The sequence below is a fragment of the Ranitomeya variabilis genome, chromosome 8, assembly GCF_051348905.1.
Source record: "Ranitomeya variabilis isolate aRanVar5 chromosome 8, aRanVar5.hap1, whole genome shotgun sequence".
In the NCBI taxonomy this organism is placed as follows: domain Eukaryota; kingdom Metazoa; phylum Chordata; class Amphibia; order Anura; family Dendrobatidae; genus Ranitomeya; species Ranitomeya variabilis.
Window position 1 is genome coordinate 202,894,103 of NC_135239.1, and position 20,212 is coordinate 202,914,314.

Genomic DNA, 20,212 nt, shown 5'->3' on the forward strand with positions numbered 1-20,212 from the left:
CTCTTGTGGCCACTAGTAGATTTGCACTGCACTCCATCGAGGTGTCATACTCGCCACCGGCCACAAGATGGCGCGCGTTCATAAGACGGAATCAACTCTATGCTCATCAGCTTCCTTTAGCGTTTCCGGTCACATGGTGTTGCTGACTGAGGAGGAGGAGGAGTGGGCACCGGCGGCGGCAGGAGGCTTCTGGGACTGAGGGGACGTTTGTTTTTGGCTGGAGGTGAGAACCTGGCGCTCAGGGGACGCGTGATGCCGGTGTGGGTGGGCTGAGCCTTGGCCGCCGGGTCTGTATGTGCAGGGTCCTTTCATATCAGGGTGTAACCCTTCAATTGTACGGTTTCCATGGTAATAGGGGGGTTCATGCTGAGCCCTTAGCGACCATAGTTCTGTGGACAGTCACTTGACAACCAGCCTCTTCTCCACCACTTTTCTGAACGGTCAATCAGATAGGACGGCCCCACTACACCTTTCCCGCCATGGCCATTTCTGTTTTTGGGTCTTCAGGGGATGGTGAGGGGGGTTTTCACCCCTAAAAGACCGGCGCCTGTGATTTTTGTATTGTTATTTGCAGTGTGTTGTCCCTCCTTGCATCAGCTGCTCTCCTTTACGGCGGCTGGCCCGTCTCTGCTCTTTTTGTCAGCTGCCCCATGTCCGCCCTTTGGGTCGGCTGCCCCGTCTCTGCTCTTTTTGTCAGCTGCCCCATGTCCGCCCTTTGGGTCGGCTGCTCCATCTCTGCTCTTTTTGTCGGCTGCTCCCATGTCCACCCTTTGAGTCAGCTGCTCCCCTTTGGGTCGGCTGCTCCATCTCCGCCCCTTTGGGTCGGCTGCCCCATGTCCGCCCTTTGGGTCGGCTGCTCCATCTCCGCCCCTTTGGGTCGGCTGCTCCATCTCCGCCCCTTTGGGTCGGCTGCTCCATCTCCGCCCCTTTGGGTCGGCTGCTCCATCTCCGCCCCTTTGGGTCGGCTGCTCCATCTCCGCCCCTTTGCGTCGGCTGCCCCCCTTTACGGCGGCTGGCCCCTCTCTGCTCTTTTTGTCGGCTGCCCCAAGTGAACAATATTTTTTCTTATTTCTCAGCGTTTCTTCTCTCTATTATCCACCACGGACTGGGCTCTCCGCTCGGAGCGGTGACAATAACCTCTTTGCCTCAGTCTGTCCATAACGATTCTCTAGCGTCATCTCGTCGTGTTGAACATTTCCTTTTCATTCTTGTTCGTTCTCAGGGATATCATTTATTACATGTGGGCAGTGACGTGAGATGAATTACTATCTGGGCTTTCTGTCCGGGTTGATCTTTATTTGTGCTGCACAGGTTTTCCTATCGCCACGACAGCACCCCTACGAGAGGGGGGATCCACCCACCATCTGGACAGGAACCTACAGGTTAAAAAGGGGCGGTCCCCCTCGCCCTCCAGTTTGGGTTCCTGTCCGGACGGCGGGAGCCTGCAGGTCGACTTACCCGGGTTCACCAAGCCTCTGCGCAGTTTCCGGAGAGAACGGCAGAATCGGGGGCACTGGAAGCCGCGTCGGGGGTGTACTGCTTGCAGACCCCCCTCGTCTGGCCGGAGTGGAGATGCGTTCCCAGGGGTCGTGGAATTCCGCCCTGGGTCACAGATGCGCGGTTCTTCTGAAGGATGTCGGCGCTTGTGACCCGGAAGTGCTTATTCTACCTCCGGGGGAGGCCTGGAGGAAGCGCGTGGCAATTATAAAAAGCAGAGCCGCTGGAGGGTGAGTGTGTGCGGCAGCATGTCCTCGCTGGGGGACGCCGAACACTCGCAGCTGACAGAGCAGCGGAAGAAGAGCAGCAGTCGGTCACGCAGCAGTGACATGGTACGCGGGCAGCGGGAGTCTGGCAACCCGACGTCATGTGGCACCTCACCTCCTCAGGTACCGGTACTCCATCTTCATCAGCTGGGGTGAGTGTTTAATTCCAGCCCAGTAGCTGATTGTGCTGTTCTGTGCTATGCTTTGTTGTAGGGTAAAAGGCTTACAAAGTCAAAGCATATACAGTGTGCTTTGTGCAAGGAACCATTGCCGGACAGTTATATAAAGAAACTGTGTCAGGCTTGTATCTGCCGTAGTTTGGAAGAAGAAGCCCCTCTACGTACATCAGATTTGAGGGAGGTTATTAGGGAAGAAATAAGATGTTCCCTTAAATCAAGACGGCATGATAAAATCAGGATGGATATGATGTCTGATTCAAGCGCTTCCCTACAGGAAGGCGAATGTTCAGAGAGCTTCTCGCCATTCTCCTCGGATGAAGAGGGAAGGCCTTGTTTTTCCATGGAGAATATGGAATCCCTAGTTAAAGCGGTTCAAGCAACTATGGGTGTCGCAGAAAATAAGGAAGCAAAATCTACCCAGGAGATTATGTTTGGGGGCTGTGCCAGAGGAATCGTAAAACTTTTCCGGTGGTGGACACAATTAAAGATCTGGTCAGACGTGAGTGGGATAAGCAGGATAAAGCGTTCTTACCATCCGCCACAAAGAGAAGATACCCCTTTGATGACGACCTCTTATCTCAATGGATAAAGATCCCCATTGATATGATATGTAAGGCGGCAACTTGGTCATCACCTTCCACCTTTTATAAGCACTATCGCATTGATCTATCTGCTAATTCCAGCCTACACTTTGGTCGTTCAGTACGTAGTGCTGTGGTCCCTCCCAGTTAAATAGTCTTTGAAAGTCTCTCGTTGGGGTGCTGTCGTGGCGATAGTAAAACCGGTTTTTACTTACCGGTAATAGGATTTTACAGAGTCCACGACAGCACCCGTACATTCCCCCCCTGTATTATTTATTCTTGCACTCTATTGGAAGGTGTGCTTTAGAGATCACTCTATAGAGGTGATGGTATTAGTATTGTTTAAGATATTTTTATCATGTACTGATTCAATGGCGGTATCCCTTGATACTCTGGAACACAAACTGGAGGGCGAGGGGGACTGCCCCTTTTTAACCTGTAGGTTCCTGTCCGGATGGTGGGCGGATCCCCTCTCTCGTAGGGGTGCTGTCGTGGACTCTGTAAAATCCTATTACCGGTAAGTAAAAACCGGTTTCTCCTCTAAATAGATTATTCGTTCTTTTGTGACTTTGTATGTAAAGTTTACGTTGAACTCATTTTTGTTGATGTTTGATAAAATAATCCGCCTCCTTATAAATTCCTTTCCATATTAAGAACAAATCATCTATATAACGTCCATAGAATTGTATTTTATCTTTGTATAGACTGATATCACTAAATAGATATTTTCCTTCCCGCACTACTACCACAATGTTCACCAGCGACGGTGAGAACAGTCGGCTCACTAGTCAACTACACATGCACTAAATCACCACCAGGGGGCATCATGGGTGTTTACTTGCCCCAATCCAGAATGCAGGGTGCAGCACAGCAGCGTCACCTCTGGGTAAAAAGCACAAATTCTCCAAGCTGTTTGTTATTTGAAACTGAGAACTTTTTTTTTTTACAGTAATAATAGTGATTGCGGGACGTGACCTTACCGCCATGATCTGACTTTCATCGTCCTTTTATGAGAACGAGTTGGAAATAAATGAAGGCGTCTTTCCTTTAGGTATAATGGAGACCTGTGAGCAGGAAGCGTCTGACGGAGCCCAGGAAGGTGCGGAGGTGAACGCTCAGTATTTGCAGCAGCTGAAGGACCTGGCTATTCCTGAAGAAGAGGCCAAGAAGGTAAAACGTGAGAATGTAAGGTGGAGCTGTAATGGGGGGCACCATGGGGCTTTACATGTCTTTAGTCACAGTATGAGTATCCCCGTAGAAGTCATCGTTCCGCTTTCCTGGGTACGCACTGATTTGGGAGCAGAGTCTCCGTATCACTGGGTACATTTACCTTTTAGGGCTCTGGAAAAGCTTGACCTGCCATATTGGAAGTCACCCAACTTTGCAGACCGGACCCTGATCATATTTGTTTTTTTTTCCTCTGGTCTTATAGGCGCTTATTCTGACGGGGAATATATCGGCCGAGGAAGCTGCAATATTTTACTTTGACAGCTTAGAAAACCAGAATCCGGTAAGTGGCCTCTGAATGAGTTAAAGGGATTTTCTACGGCTTTAACATTCATAGCTTTGTGATTGATGGTGGGAGTCTCCGGGGGTCCGAGCCGCGCCAACCAACAGAATGAAGTTTGGAAACAGCGGCACTTCCTTGCTCCTTATTCTCAAGATTAAGGCTGACCTGCAGTACCAGACGTAGCCACAGATGCATGTGGCGCTGTGTCTGAGCCAAAATAAACCCTCAGTAGTCGCTGTCACTGAACGCGCAGGGCTTTGTTTTGTTTTTTTCCCAATATATCTCATTATATTATCATCCTCCTCCGATTGTTTAGGACTCGGATGATGACGACACTTACTTCAAGATGGTGTTTGTGGTGAACATGGATCTCTCTATGGGAGTAGGGAAGGTAAGAATTCATTACCCCAAAAGAGACAATACAGTAATATTCCTTAAAGGGATATTCCCATCCGGTACTTTTACAGTGGCTTGCACAAGTATACAGACACACATACACAGAACTTTGACATTTTGTTTTTTGCTACCTCACAACCTGGTGTTTTTTGGAGGTCTTTCATCAGTTCATGTGAAGATCATGCCTACAACTGTGAACATCTGGTTTTCTTTTTATTGTGAAGCAAACAACAAATAGGACAAAATAACTGAAAACTTCAGTGTGCATAACTATTCACCCCCTTAAAGTCAGTGCTTTGTGGAGCCTCCTTTTGCTGCAATTACAGCTGCAAGTTGCTTTGGATAAGTCTCTATGAGCTTTCCACATCTGGCCACTGAGATTTTTGCCCACTCTTCAAGGCAAAACTGCTCCAGCTCCTTCACATAGGATGGTTTCCTCTGGTTAACAGCAGTTTTTTACTAGGCCACTCCAATACATTCGCACCTTTCTTGTTTGAAGGTGAACCTCTGTCCCAGTCTCTCAGATCACTGACAGAATGAAACAGGGTTTGCTCAAGAATATCCCTGTATTTCACACCATCCATCTTCCCCTCAACTCAGATCGTTTTCTCTGTCCCTGACAGCATGATGCTGCCACCACTACGTTTCACTGTGGGGATGGTGTTCTTAGGGTGATGAGCTATGTTGGTTTGGCGCCAGACATACCTTATACCTTGGTAGCCAAAAAGTTCAATTTTGGTCTCATCTGACCACAGCATCTTCCTCCATACATTTGGGGAGTCTTCCATGTCCTTTGGCAAACTCAAAACAAGCCTTAGACCCAAAAATTGTAAGTAAAGGCTTTTTTTCTGCCCACTATTCCTTAAAGGCCGCCTTTATGGAGTGTACGGCTTATTGTGGTCATATGCACAGATACTCCAGTCTCTGATCTGTAGCTCCTTCACGGTTACCTTTGGTCTCTGTGCTGCCTCTCTGATAAATGCCGTCCTTGCCCGGGCTGAGAGGTTCGTTATGGGACCATGTTCTTTCCATTTGATGATGATGGATTTGGTGCTCTGGAGGATCATCAGAGATTGGGATGTTTGGTTTTTTTTTTTATAACCCAACCCTGATTTGTACTTCTTAACAACTTTGTCCCTGGAGATTTCCTTGGTCTGCATGGTGTTGTTTGGAGATCTCCTTGGTGTTGTTTGGAGATCTCCTTGGTGTTCGTGGTGTTGTTTGGAGATCTCCTTGGTCTTCATGGTGGTGTTTGCAGATCTCCTTGGTCTTCATGGTGTTTGGTTAGTGGTGCCTCTTATTAATGGAGTTGCAGCCTCTGTGCCCTTTCAGAGAAGGTAAAGTGTATATACTGACCGACATGTGCCACTTAGATTGCACACACGGGACGTCCATGGAACTTAAGAAGGGAATTGTTTGCACCAGAAATGTTTAGGGGCTTCATAGCAAAAGGGTGAATACATATGCACATGACAAGTTTTAGTTATTTTATTCCACAGATTTAATTTATGCCTATATTTTATCACTTCAGGAACATAGACTATTTATTGTTGCTGCATCACACAAGTAGAATCTGTTTACACATTTGACAAACAGACTGGGACCCTCTTTTAGCACCTGTGGCTCCATTCCCTTTATGGAGGCCATAACGGAGACTTTTTTGCTCCTTATAAGACCTTCACTCTCGCATAATGCATGCGGTGATGTAGATTTAGCCCCGGGGGCATCTCCATGTAACCTTCATGGATACATCTACGACCTTGCCGGGTGCAGAGATGCCTGAGCGGCTCCCAGGTGATGTGTATACAGCATGTGTTAGGTCTGGTTGCACCAAAGCCATTAATCCGGGCCCGACCCGCTCTCCTCAGATTGCCGCACAGGTGGGACACGGAGCCGTCGGCTTATATCAGCTCATGTTAAAGGACTCCAAGACCAAGGAGATGGTGGAGAAATGGGAAGAATACGGGTGAGTCTGGACAGGAATTATCTTTTTGTGGCTCGAGAGGGATGTCATTAAAGGGGTGTTAATCTCTTCCCTTTGGTCTTCCTCCCCCCCCCTTCCAAGAGCCCTGTTTGTTTCTTTTAATCAACCCATTAAAAATAAAAACTTTTTTTTAATTTACTTACAGGATCTGAAATTGTGATCCTTCAATAGCTTCTACTATATACTGCAATACAGGTGTCAAGAGTATGTAGTGTAAATCTTATCCTCCTATGATGCCAAGCTGGTGTGCTCCTGGCAGAAGAGGGATATAGTTATAGAGGTCTGGTTTGTATGTAGTTCTAGCCTGAGGCCTGGCTCCACAGGAGAACCATGGTGGCCTCAATCCAGAACTAACAGCAGAATAGTGAGTGCAGCTCTGGGGTATAATACAGGATGTAACTCACATTACTGATCCTATGTACACAGTGACTGCACCAGCAGAATAGTGAGTGCAGCTCTGGGGTATAATACAGGATGAAACTCCGGATCAGTAATGTAATGTATGTACACAGTGACTGCACCAGCAGATTAGTGAGTGCAGCTCTGGGGTATAATACAGGATCAGTAATGTATCAGTGGCTGTGCTGTAAATACACTTTCCCTCCTTGCTTTGTTCCTTATTTTTGCCCTTTTGTCGCTACAGAGCTAAGAAGGTGGTCCTCCAGGGCTCCAGCACTGCTCACCTCATGGAGTTACAAGCCTTGGCATTAAGTATGGACATTCCCTCATATCTAGTGCAGGATGCCGGCAGGACCCAGGTAAGACATTCAGCTTTTTAGTCTTCAGTAAGGCCTGTACTGCAAGACTAATCTGACATCCTGTCCTGTCTTCAGATTGCAGCTGGGTCACATACTGTCCTCGCCATCATGGGTGAAGAAGAAATGGTGAATAAAGTGACGGGAAAGCTGAAACTGCTGAACTGAGGAGAGGGCATCTAGCTGGAGACTATGGAGGGACAACTGATGAGACAGCCCGGACGTGTCCTCCGGAGAGGGAGAAGAATCTAGAACACGACATGAGTATGAATCGTGCTCCAGAGCCATCGCCAATCAATGAGGAAAGAGAAGCAGAGTCTTATTACATAATGCAAACTATGGTGGTGATAGAAGTAGGTACCCAGAGCTGCTGGCATCAATCAGCGCCAGGATCCTGCCCCACCCGTGTACATGTTACCACGCAGTCTTGTGATCTATATCTCCATTCACTGTATGACGACTGAAACGACTTTTCTTGCACGCAAACCCACTGATCCCAAACCGCTTCCATCACTGAAATGGCTGGAAACGATAATCACTAGATTGGATTGAATCGTCCTGCTGCCGTGGATGAGTTAAGCACGTTTCCCCTGTGCCTCTGACATAAAGGAACATGGAAGCGAGTGGATCCCTCTTTCATAGTGCCCCTAAGTAACCGAGTGATCATTGTTAGGGATCAGTAATAATTGTCGTGCCGTGAAAGTGACATTTAGCTTTTGTAATTGCATTGTGAGAGGCCTTGGCCCGAACATGTTTTACGACATGGCCACTGTGTTCTTGTATTGATACAGTATTACATGTCACATCTTAGAGGCGATATCATAATGTGAATAGACGTCACTGATATATTAAATATTACTGTAGAATTATGCTGAACGGCACGTGCCAGAGGTGATAGTCCCTCGTCATGTCAGTGCATCCATGTCTTTGATTCATGAGCCATAACATTAGGACCACTCACTGGTGGAGTGAAGACTATCGATAATCCTTGTGATGTATGGACTACTGAGCTGAGAAACTCTGAAACAACGGGGGTCTCATGGGGCGATCCTGCTGCCCAGTGCTTAGTATCTTCCAAATGGTGCAAACCGGGGTGTCATGTTAGAAAGGGCTGAGGACCATGGAGCAATGGGAGATGGATCTGCTGGATCACTTTATCTTTTCCTTCATGTGGTTGTCCGGTGCGTGTTCATCACTTATGCGGGGAAGAGACGGTACCAAGTCACATCAGTGGAAGAAGAAAAGGCGGCGGAGGCTGGTGATGGTGCAATGTTCTGCTGAAAAACCTTGTCATGGCATCATATGGATGGATACCACCTACCTACATGACAGTGGGATTCCCTAGGAAAATGCCCCTGCAGGAGCATGACAAAGAGCAAGTGATGTCTTGTCCCCATGTTCCCAGTTCACGATCCGATTGATCATCTGTGAGATGTGCTGGAAAGCGAGTCCGATCCATGGCGGGTTCACCGAGCGCCGTACAGAACATAAAGGATTTACTGCTCTCCAGACGCCACAGGATACTTCAGAGATGGTGCGGCGTCCAGGCAGCAGTGGGACAGCGTTAAAAGGTTTTTCCCTTTTCAGTAACACAATCGGTTGGTATCCTACTTCCTTGGATTCAACGTCTTCGCAGCTGACTGTATAGCAGTGGCATCACAGCAAGTGCCGCACCATGTAGCCAGCACAAGCTGCCGAGCTGTTATATACTGCAGCGCTGCCAATGTGACGTCACAGACTACACACAATCACTAGATTTTAGCATTTTTTAATCACATCAAGCATGTTTTTTTTTCCTCGTTAAAATAAAATGAGAAGAAAACCATTTTAATTTTGAGGCAAAATGGAGACCTACAGGATGAGGAAGGAGGTTAAATGTTTTGGCTGAATAACTGGTCAGTGCGCTCAATCTGGTCTCTTCCATGGAAACTTAGACTCTGTTCTCACTGAATCTTTTTCTAGGCGGTCAAATAGAATCCTAGAAGGGACCTCTGGGATCATTGTGTCCAATACCCTGCTCAATGCAGGATTCTCTAACCCATCTCGGACAGATGTCTGTCTGGCCTCTGTTTGAAGACTTCCATTGAGGGAGAACTCACCACTAGGGTTGAGCGACCTTAGCTTTTTTAGGATCGAGGTGGGTTTTGTGAAACCCGACCTTCTCGGATGTCGGATCGTATGGAATCGGCCGATTCTACTGTAAAGTCGGGTTCCGGACCCGGAACACGAAACCCAATGTATGTCAATGAAATTATTTTTTTTATTCTCTCTCTCTCTCTCCTCCGTGCAAGGCATATGTTATTTTTTGACTCCGGAAATTACTACGTCCGAAAACGTAACATAGCACTATGATGCCGCAGGAGCCGGAACCTATGTCATCACGCTGCCCACAATTAATTGGCTCAAAAAAATGGCGGGGAAGGCGTCATTCGAAACGCGACTTTGGCGCCAAGTTCGCGTTCCACGTGGCCGACCCACACTGGGATCGGATCGGGTTTCATGAGACGCCGACTTTGCCAAAAGTCGGCGACTTATGAAAATGAACGACCCGTTTCGCTCGACCCTACTCACCACCTCTCATGGCAGCCTGTTCCACTCATTGATCACCCTCACTGTCAAAAAGTTTATCTAGTCTGTATCTTCTCCCTTTCAGTTTCATTCACTTGCTTCTCTCTTGTGTCTCCATGTGCAAATGAGAATAATGATGATCCCTCCACATTGTGACAGCCCTTCAGATATTGGTAGACAGCTATTAAGTCTCCTCTTAGCCTTCAATTTTTGGAAGCTAAACATTCCCCGATCCTTTAACTGTTCCTCGTAGGACATACTTTGCAGTCTGCTCACTGTCCTAGTCGCTCTTCTCTGAACTTGCTCCAGTTTTTCAATGTCTTTTTATAAAATGTGATGCCCAGAACTGGACACAGTATTCTAGATGTGACCTGACCAAGGCGGAGTAGAGGGGGAGAATTACCTCACGTGATCTAGATTCTATGCTTCTCTTACTACATCCTAGAACTGTTTGCTTTTTTTTGCTGCTGCTGCATCACACTGTTGACTCATGTGCAGTCTGTGGTCTATTACTATACCCAAGTCTTTTTCACACTTCGGGTAACGCTCATATTCTCTGTAGTCTTGTAAACCTGAAGCCTCTTTTGTCCTCATTTTTTGTTATTATTTCAGCAGATTTTATTTCTTTTTACCAATAAACAATGAAGGAAAACACTGACAACGCACTCCGAAAGATTCCCAGGCATCTTTTTAGCCTTCCCATTGACTTATGTTGTACGTAGAGGAAAATGGCAGAGGAATGGACGTCACTTCAATTAAACGCTCTGTGTCTTTGAAAGCCTAAACCTAAGGAATTTTTTTTCAATTTATTTTTTTGTTTTAAGAGCAGGAAAGGACATTGTGTGAACATATCCTTACATGTAAGACTCTTAGCAGCCACTAGGGGGATTTCCAGACTGTATATATAGCCGTATACGGCTCTGTATACACAGGTTGTATTCAGATCTAGTGGTGTTCATCTAAACTAAGTATTAAAAATAAAGGGTTTTTAAATTTATGACCTAGAGATAAGCTCCTACCCTGATGTACGGTCCTGACATCTGCAGATTGGGGAACATGTATAAGTTAGTAGTCCGGCTATAACACACTGGCCTTAATGTACGTGATCCTCACATGAAACATCGTCATCCATTCACCATAAGATCAATTAAATTAAATTTTGTAAATTCATCTTTTGTCCTTTTGAGTAAATAGACTTTTATCTCAGTCTTTCTATTTCTAGAAATGGCTGCGAGATGAAGACTCCCCTTTAAAAGCTTCCCCGTTGTACAAAAAAAGTACAGCAGGTCTAGAAGACGCGTCACTTGCCTTAAATACGTAAAAAATTTTCGTACCTGGTGTAATTTGCCGTTGTTCTCCTAAATCCGGAGAGGTTTTCCTTTTGCTCCTGCTCCTCTTCCTTGCTAATATATGGTCCCATCTGCCCTGTACACAAGATAAGTTTTGTTAGCCAAGTGGGTGTAGTCCTCAGTTTCAGTAGGACAAAACCTACTTGTCCACACAGACTAGATTTATAGAAGGGGCCATATCTCAGAATAGGAGAGGAGCAGGAACAAAAGGAAAACATCGCCGAATTCAGGAGAACAGCAGCATTTACACCAAGTAAAAAAAAAAAAAAATGTGACAGATCATCCGCATTGTGGGTGCTGAACTATCAATGCAGGCCCTTGCTTTCGGTCAGGACTGCAGTGCTTCCGAGAAATCAATGTATCCAGACCCTGCGTCATCACAAGATGAGAATACCCCTTTTTAAGGCCGGGGTCACACTTGCGAGTGCAATGCGAGAATCTCACGCGTGTCTCTAGGCTCAGTCCTCAGGACGGGTATTGATGCGAGAGACTGGCATGAGTTTCTCACATTGCACTCGTACGTGTGACCCCGGCCTCAGTAAAAAGGTGGCTGCAGATTACTGCCCCAGGCTGTTTTCACACATTGCATTATCACGGCTTTTTTTATGCAAATTTTAAGCTGCGTTATACAGTACCAGCAAAAGCTATGAGATGTCAGAAATCTCATGCACACAGTTTTTTTTTTCCTGACTAAATTGGAAAACTGCTGCATTTTTGCAAAATGTAGAATGTCACTTTTTTCACCCCCAGAAAGCATTGAGTAAGTGCAAAAATACAGGTATCAGGTTTTGGTGCACAAACCTATGGAAGTTGCATCATGGTTGTTTTTTTTTTGGTGGGAGGGGGTAATTAAACTTTTATCAGCATGCAGAAGAGACAATAAAAACGCAGCAAACTTCTTTTTTTTTTAAGTAGCTTCTTTACTGCCACAAAGGCAGCTTTAGCCTGCAGAAAAAAAAAAAAACACAACGTGTGAACATAGCCTAGCAGGGTCCTCCCGCCTGAGAAGCCTGCACCTTTGTGTTACGGCAGTAAAGCCAGAAGGCAAAGCTGCGGTCTGAGAAGAATTTAGTGCTACTTTCTGCCCAGGAGCCATCTCACCTGCTGGAGACTGCAACAAGGAAGTGTAAGGACTGAAAGTCAGCAGAAACCCAACCGGTTACTGCTTTTTCCACTACGTCACAATGTTATAGTCCCATCACCCTCCACAAATCTGACCTTCTCTTGGCCCTCACTTCCTGCATTTCCAATGAAACTTTGCTCTATGTAACTACAAATGGATTGAAACATGCAATACTGGTTTCATATGAAAGTAACAGGTGATGTCTCAAGGGGCCAGTGATGGAAGTGATGTGGCTAATGACGGTGTTACCTGGGCAGCGTCCAGGGGGGCTGCTTACCTGGATGAATGTCCTGATGCAAGAAATTGACTTGTTATATAGTCCTTTTTGGACTTAGCAAAAGGTTTCAGGCTTTTTATCCCTCTCTTTTCCCTAAATCCAAATATTCATCCAACCCTCAGAAACACAAGATAGCAGCTGTTTACCTCCTTGATACACGTAACACCACCATTTAGCACAGCACTTCCATCACTGGCCCCCTACCTGTATGCAAACACAGGGAGAACATACAAACTCCTTGCAGATGACATCCATGGTGGGATTTGAACCCTGGACTCCCATGCTGCAGAGCACCAGTGCTTTCCACTGAGCCACTGTGATGTTCGGAATATACTATTTGGCAAAGTCATTGATCTTACTACCAACACCTACGGGAAGATCAGGAAAAACTAGAGCGGTTCCATTTGCAATTTCGATAGTACACCAATGAGGAGGAATTACCGTACTCCATCTTCAGTCAGAGTAGAACTAAGGACCCAAGCATTGAAAGGTAAGGCTAACCACTGAGCCACCACAGCGTTACCTGATGGCTAGGTGCTCAATATGCCAATCGGTACCCACCGACAGGTCATGAAAAGGAAGAGCAGGTTTCATTTGAGGTCTCTGATTTAATTTTCTAAGATATGACTGAGAGGAGAAATCTCATTGACCTCAGTCAGAGTTAAACTAAGAACCCAAGTGTAGTATGGCAATGGACGTAACCACTGAGCCACCGTGCTGCCTGAGAGTTTATTTCTGGCCAGATCATCAATAGGACTCTCAGCATTTATGGGAAGGTCAGAAAAAAACTAGAGCAGGTACCATTACAATCACTGACAACAATTTCTAAAGTACACCTGAGAGGAGGAATCTCATTGTCCTCAGAGTTGAACCCAGGGCACCAGCATTGGACAGCGGCAGCTAACTACTGGGCCATCATGTTGCCCGAGTGCTAACCTCTGGGCAGGGCCGTATTTAGAGTTTGTGCTGCCCTAGGCACTTTTAGTGCTGCCTCCCCCATTGGTATGACTGAAGGCCCCGTCTCACATAGCGAGATCGCTGCTGAGTCACTAGTTTTGTGACGCAACAGCGACCTCCATAGCGATCTCGCTATGTGTGACACGTACCAGCGATCAGGCCCCTGCTGTGAGATCGCTGGTCGTGTCGGAATGGCCTGGACCTTTTTTTGGTCGTTGAGGTCCCGCTGACATTGCTGAATCGGTGTGTGTGACACCGATCCAGCGATGTCTTCACTGGTAACCAGGGTAAACATCGGGTTACTAAGCGCAGGGCCGCGCTTAGTAACCCGATGTTTACCCTGGTTACCAGCGTAAATGTAAAAAAAAAAAAACACTACATACTCACCATCTGATGTCCGTCAGGTCCCTTGCCATCTGCTTCCTGCTCTCACTGACTGCCGGCCGTACAGTGAGAAGTGAGAGCACAGCAGTGACGTCACCGCTGCGCTCTGCTCTCAGTGTACGGCCGGATCTCAGTCAGAGCAGGAAGCAGACGGCAAGGGACCTGGACACCGAAAGGCGAGTATGTAGTGTTTGTTTTTTTTGGTAACCAGGGTAAACATCGGGTTACTAAGCGCGGCCCTGCGCTTAGTAACCCGATGTTTACCCTGGTTACCCGGGTGCTGCAGGGGGACTTCGGCATCGTTGAAGACAGTTTCAACGATGCCGAAGTCGTTCCCCTGATCGTTGGTCGCTGGAGAGAGCTGTCTGTGTGACAGCTCCCCAGCGACCACACAGCGACTTACCAACGATCACGGCCAGGTCGTATCGCTGGTCGTGATCGTTGGTAAATCGCTTAGTGAGACGGGGCCTTAAGGGCTCATACTCACATGCAAGAAACTCTGATGAGTGTCGCACATCAATACCCGGCACGGAGATCGGAGCCTGTGGACGCATAGCAGTAGACGCTCCGCTCCTGAGCGCCAGATATTGATGTGTGACACTCATCCGTGTTTCTCGCATGCGAGTATGAGCCCTAATGCAGACACTGTCGGCAGTGACTTAGGCTACTTTCACATCAGTGATTTTTGCCATTCACGGCACACATACATACAGCCCCGCACACACCAACACGCATACAGCCCCACACATACAGCCCCGCACACACACAGCTCCGCAAACATACAGCTGCGCACACATACAGCCCCGCACAACAGCTCCGCGCACACACACAGCTCTGGACACACACATACAGCTACACACATATACAGCTGCACACACAGCTCCGCACACACACATATACAGCTCTGCACACACATACAGCTTCGCACATACACAGCCCGCCACACACATACAGCTCCGCACACATATACAGCTACACACACACAGCTCCGCACACACATATACAGCTCTGCACACACAGCTCCACACACACATATAGCCCTACACACACATACAGCCCCACACACATACAGCTCCGCACACACACACAGCACCCCACAGACACACACATACATACAGCTCCACCCGCACACATACAGCTCCACACACATACAGCACCGCACAGACACACATACATACAGCTCCACGCACACACACACAGGTCTGCGTACACACACATACAGCTCCGCTGCCCGCACACACATACAGCTCTGCTGCCCGCACACACATACAGCTCTGCTGCCCGCACACACACATACAGCACCCCACAGACACACATACATACAGCTCCACACACACACACAGCTCCGCTCACACACATACAGCTCCACCACACATACAGCTCCACACACACATACAGCTCCACACACACATACAGCTCCACACACACATACAGCTCCACACACACATACAGCTCCACACACACATACAGCTCCACACACACATACAGCTTCACACACACAGCTCCGAACATACATACAGCGCTGCGCACATGCACACACATACAGCTCAGCTGCCCGCGTGCACACATACAGCCACACACAGCACCCCAGACACACACATACATACAGCTCCACGCACACACATTACAGCTCTGCATACACACATACAGCTCCGCTCACACACATAAAGCTCTGCACATACACACATATAAAACGCCACCACACATACAGCTCCACACACACATACAGCTCCGCTGCCCGCACACACACATACAGCCCGGCGCGCACGCACACACATACAGCTCCGCTGCCTACACACACACACACACACACACACACACACACACACACACATACACATACATACAGCTCCGCGCACACACACACATACGATACAGTCACACACACACCAGCACTGGCAATGTTTGCTCCCAGGACCCAGATAGAGTGAGTGGGGGTGTATTATACCCCACCACTCACTCTCTGGGTCCGTCTGCCAGGAGCAAAGATCAAACGTCAAACATTAAGGCTAGGTTCAGATTGCGTTAGGGCAATCCGTTTAGCGCTAGCGGATTGCGCTAATGCAATGTCTTTTAAGGGGTCACGTTAAACGTCCCCGCTAGCGCAGATCCCCGATCTGCGAGAGCGGGGAACGGACCTCGGGCGCGCCGCGGACGCGGCAAGCAGCGTCCGAGGCGCGCTACAAAAGAACGGCACATCGCTAGCGCATGCCGAACATGGCACGCGCTAGCAATGCGCTTTAACATTGCTGGCAATGGGAGCGCTAACGGACGCTTTGCATGGCGTTAATTTCGCCGTGCAACGCTGTCCGTTAGCGCTCACACTAAAACGCAATGGGAACCTAGCCTAAGGCTGACTGTTTTCATGGCTCCTCCAGCCTCAGGCACTACAGGCAAAAACGAGGCTGAGGAATGTGAGGGAAGGGGTGAGCACCGTGAGGTGAGTCACAGACTGCCGTGCAGCAGGCAGCGCACAGGCAGGAGCCAGGAGGGAGATCATTACAGACAGAGACAGTACACTACTTACTGCGTATGTACTGCTCTACTGTCTGCAAGTCCTCCAGGCCAGCAATGTGAGTCCAGGGCGCCGCCGCTCCACCTCAGCAGTCAGTCTCAGCCACATTCCGGCCGGGCACCAGTGAGGCTGTGAGCACTGAGCAGGGGCATCACTGTGTCTCAGCAGGGGGAGTAGGGAGAGTCGGCACCAGCACCACGTGTTCTGGCTGCCGCTCTGCCGCCCCCTGTCTTCAGGAAGGGACGCACAGCCAGAGCCAGGATGAGTATATAAAAAAAGAAAAAAAAAAATCCTTGTTCAGGTGCCGCCCCCCCGCTTGTTCCCGCCCTAGGCACGTGCCCTCAAGTGCCTAGTGGCAAATACGGCCCTGCCTCTGGGTAAGTAATCTATATGACTCCCGGCACCTATGGGAACGTCAGGAAAAATAGACAGTTGCCCAACACATCTAACCAATCTGTTCATTGTTTTCAATTTCTAAAGTGAGGTGGAAAGAAGAGTGTATCTATAGTCTCAGGGAAGGCAGAGAAAACTGGCTAGAGATGAAGAGGAGAGGAAATAAGTGCAGGATAGAAGCTGTGCTAATATATGACCTAATGTAGACAGGTGCACACCCTGCCTATATTGCAGGGGGAGACACTCCCACAAAAGAACAATCAAACTTCATATCAGGGGGTCAGCAAATGAGAAATGGAAGATTAGAGACTGAAACTTGGTGCAACTTACCCACTGATATCTAAAATGCAGTTATTTTGTGTTGAATGTATACATATCTGTTCTTATTCCTGTGCAGGTCTGCTCACTGTTGTACACACGCTGACCACCAGAAGGCGCTCTCCCCTTCTGCAGAGGATTTGCTGAGTTTTTTTTATTTCCTGATCTTCAGTGTTTCTGTCACAAGACTATGAGGTCATTGTGGAATTACAGAAGGAGGGTCACTGGTAACGCACCTACCGCAGGCGAGAGCTTCATACATTCCTTCCAGAACACTTTTCTCTTGTATCTTCAGTCCTCCTACTGTGAATTGCACAAACGCCAGCAAATGGAATGCAATCAACGCGGCATGAAAACACCGTTTTGCTACAACGTATCCTGCGGAGACATAAAAGGAAACCTAATAAAATATTCCCTTATTCCGTCACTGTATTTCCTGCGAATGTCACCCGACCAGACAGGAATACTTTTACATGGATGTAATATATGTATAGTGCAGCTGTACTGATGACAGCAACTGGATCATTAACATCCCCTGTTAGTGTGAAAGGTCTATATGAATGTAGAAAGGCCTAGCTGCGTCCGCAGCAGCACTCAGACGCTGCAGCACTCAGACGCTGCAGCACTCAGACGCTGCAGCACTCAGACACTGCAGCACACACACATTGCAGCGCGCCTGCATTCCTTTCTATTTAAGGATGACTCTGCAGAACCTTTGGCTCACACAGCTGCATGTAAAAGGGGGTCTCATACCAGCCACTGATTCCTAAATAAGTTTGTGCTGGAGTGCTGGCATTTCCCTCGTAAAGCCTAAACTACACAAGAGACTTTCGGGAGAGCTGCGCATCGTCGTCTGCGCCAAATGAAGGCAATTTCTCCTATCGGGACACTTTAAGGCTGGGATGACACATTGCACCAAAATTCTAAAACCTTATTCACAAATAGAGCGAAAAGTCCATAGAGGAGTGAAGCAGATGATCAAAGCCACTCTGAGTCTGATGCTCAGTTTCTTAAGATTTTAGGATGTGGTCATATCAGAACTAGTGATGAGCGAATATACTCCTTACTCGAGATTTCCCAGCACGCTCGGGTGTCTTCTGAGTATTTTTTAGTGCTCCGAGATTTAGTTTTTATTGCCGCAGCTGAATGATTTACATCTGTTAACCAGCATAAGTGCATGTGGGGGTTCCCTGGTTGCTAGGGAACCCCCACATGTAATCAAGCTGGCTAACAGATGTAAATCATTCAGCTACGGCGCTAACAACTAAATCTCCGAGCACTAAGAAATACTCAGAGGACCCCTGAGTGTGCTGGGAAATCTCGAGTAACGAGTATATTCACTCATCACTAATCAGAACTAAAATCAAGACATAACATGCAGATTTCTTGCTGAGCCCCTGACTCATTCCACCGTGAGTATTTCAGGTTGTATGTGAACTTGGCGCTAAGCCCCATACACCCAACCCTATTACAGATTTATTATTATTATAGCGCCATTTATTCCATGGCGCTTTACATGTGAGGAGGGGTATACATAATAAAAACAAGTACAATAATCTTAATCAATACAAGTCACGACTGGTACATCATGCCCTGTTATAATGGAATCTTCCCCTAAAAGTTTGGCTTTCTGAGTCTTATCTGGTGCCTTATTAAGTCACCATCCAATGGCCTCAGATGGTAAAAACGGACACATATGATTCTGATGGAAAACACTAATGAAACCGTTTTTTCACATACGTGTTTCACATGGACGTGTGAGGAAGGCCCCTAAAGGAGGTTTTCAGGGATTTTGAGATTGATGGCCTCTTCTGAAAAGTGAATGGGACCAAGATGCAAAACCAGGTCCAGCCATTGCCAAATGTGCAGCACGTGCCTGACTAGCCATGAATGGGGGCATGCAGCCCCTGTAACCCACTGACCTCTAACTCAGGCCTGCACCAATCTGATATTGATGACACCATGTTCCCACATGTGAATATGGTACTTTTCTAGCTGCATTTTTTTATGTAGATATCATCATTAAAATTCACTATAGCAATCCGTTGTGATTATGTTTTTGCTGCCTTTTTATCCTTTTTTTAAGCATTTTTAGTGCATATTTGAGGACACATTTTTAGTGCAGAAACACTGGGATTCAGAACTTAAAAAAAAGGCCCTTGAGGTTTTTACATGCATCTCTTCACCCTCCCCATAGACGCCTATAAGTGCACCAACATTGGAAACTTCCACTCATGCCCAAGCACAGGGGGCTAGAATTTTCAGAAAATCACATCCACTTTGCTTGAACTGTTAAACGCATCAGAAAAAAAAGATGCAGTGGAAATAAAATGAAGCATTTACGCAACGTGGGAACACGGCTTATATGAATGAGGCTTTTGATATTATCAAAGGGATGCACATCATGGAAGCAACACACAGCGTATAAGTGCCGTTACACAGGAGCACCCATGCCTTTGCTTACCTAGAGGTGCAGATATCGTGCACTTAAGGGCATCCGTGACATAGTGTAGTATTTTTTTAGTGGGATGAGTGTTGGAAATCTTGATGAATTCCAGTTCTGAGAACATCCAGATACAAGCTGAAGACTTTAGGTCTATTGGCCCTTTAATTACAGACAGAGGCTGCATGTATTCATGTACATAGAGCGACTGCAGCTCTGCTCCAACTGTCCAGGATTTATTTTCTAGCAATATATATCAAATATCTATTACTTCTCTGAGTTCTAGCAATTATCACCCACCAGTCGCCGGCCACCCTTAGTCAACATTTTCTCTGTGGTTAGAGTTCAATCATGAAAAGCTCCCAAACAACCGGAGGGACACAAATCCCCGGAGAGGAATGTTTTTGTTGAAAAGTTCAAGGATTTAAAGTAAGAAGAAAAGTTTTATCCAAATAAAGAAATGTGGCAAAGAGCGGCAGAGCCGGATCAGGACTCGGACCCATAGAGAGCCACTGACTCGTGTATAAAGGGCATCGAAACCAGCAGGATAAACTCAGAGTCAATGAATAACTTTAGGTTTCGTCACAATGTGTAAAGTTCACACAGCAGATTATGGGACGGTACAGTGTGAGCTCAGCTGGGACATTATAGGACTGACGGATTTACTAACATACGGCCCAATGTCAGACATCAATACAGCAGCCAAAAAAAGTTGGA

At 47.2% G+C, this 20,212-nt stretch overlaps 1 protein-coding gene and 1 long non-coding RNA gene across 3 annotated transcripts in view; one reads left to right on the plus strand and one right to left on the minus strand.

The window, feature by feature from the left end:
* LOC143787496 (uncharacterized) overlaps nucleotides 1-19,999 on the minus strand; it is a 37,463-nt gene extending 17,464 nt beyond the window's left edge. The window contains exons 1-3 of the long non-coding RNA XR_013218384.1: nucleotides 19,796-19,999; nucleotides 17,289-17,430; nucleotides 11,071-11,161 (exon numbers count right to left, since the gene is read on the minus strand). This is a non-coding gene — a long non-coding RNA (uncharacterized LOC143787496). The remainder of the gene's footprint in view (nucleotides 1-11,070; nucleotides 11,162-17,288; nucleotides 17,431-19,795) is intronic.
* Nucleotides 67-10,906, plus strand: LOC143787495 (putative peptidyl-tRNA hydrolase 2). 2 transcript variants are annotated; one of them, XM_077276282.1, is made up of 7 exons: nucleotides 67-223; nucleotides 3,575-3,693; nucleotides 3,956-4,033; nucleotides 4,350-4,424; nucleotides 6,298-6,395; nucleotides 7,057-7,171; nucleotides 7,247-10,906. In XM_077276282.1, exons 2-7 carry the CDS (start codon nucleotides 3,580-3,582, stop codon nucleotides 7,334-7,336), a joined length of 570 nt encoding a protein of 189 aa, XP_077132397.1. In that variant the 5' UTR covers nucleotides 67-223; nucleotides 3,575-3,579; the 3' UTR covers nucleotides 7,337-10,906. The 2 variants fall into 2 exon arrangements, with proteins under 2 accessions (XP_077132397.1, XP_077132398.1); XM_077276283.1 differs by having other exon boundaries at nucleotides 115-223; nucleotides 3,473-3,693; nucleotides 7,247-8,044.
* Nucleotides 20,000-20,212: the final 213 nt, after the last annotated feature.

Bases quoted from the DNA above. Each gene is read 5' to 3' on its own strand.
- LOC143787495 (XM_077276282.1), top strand. From the start codon at position 3,580: ATGGAGACCTGTGAGCAGGAAGCGTCTGACGGAGCCCAGGAAGGTGCG. The intron at 4,034-4,349 runs GTAAGTGGCCTC...CCGATTGTTTAG, and splicing joins GCTTAGAAAACCAGAATCCG to GACTCGGATGATGACGACAC. The intron at 7,172-7,246 runs GTAAGACATTCA...TCCTGTCTTCAG, and splicing joins AGGATGCCGGCAGGACCCAG to ATTGCAGCTGGGTCACATAC.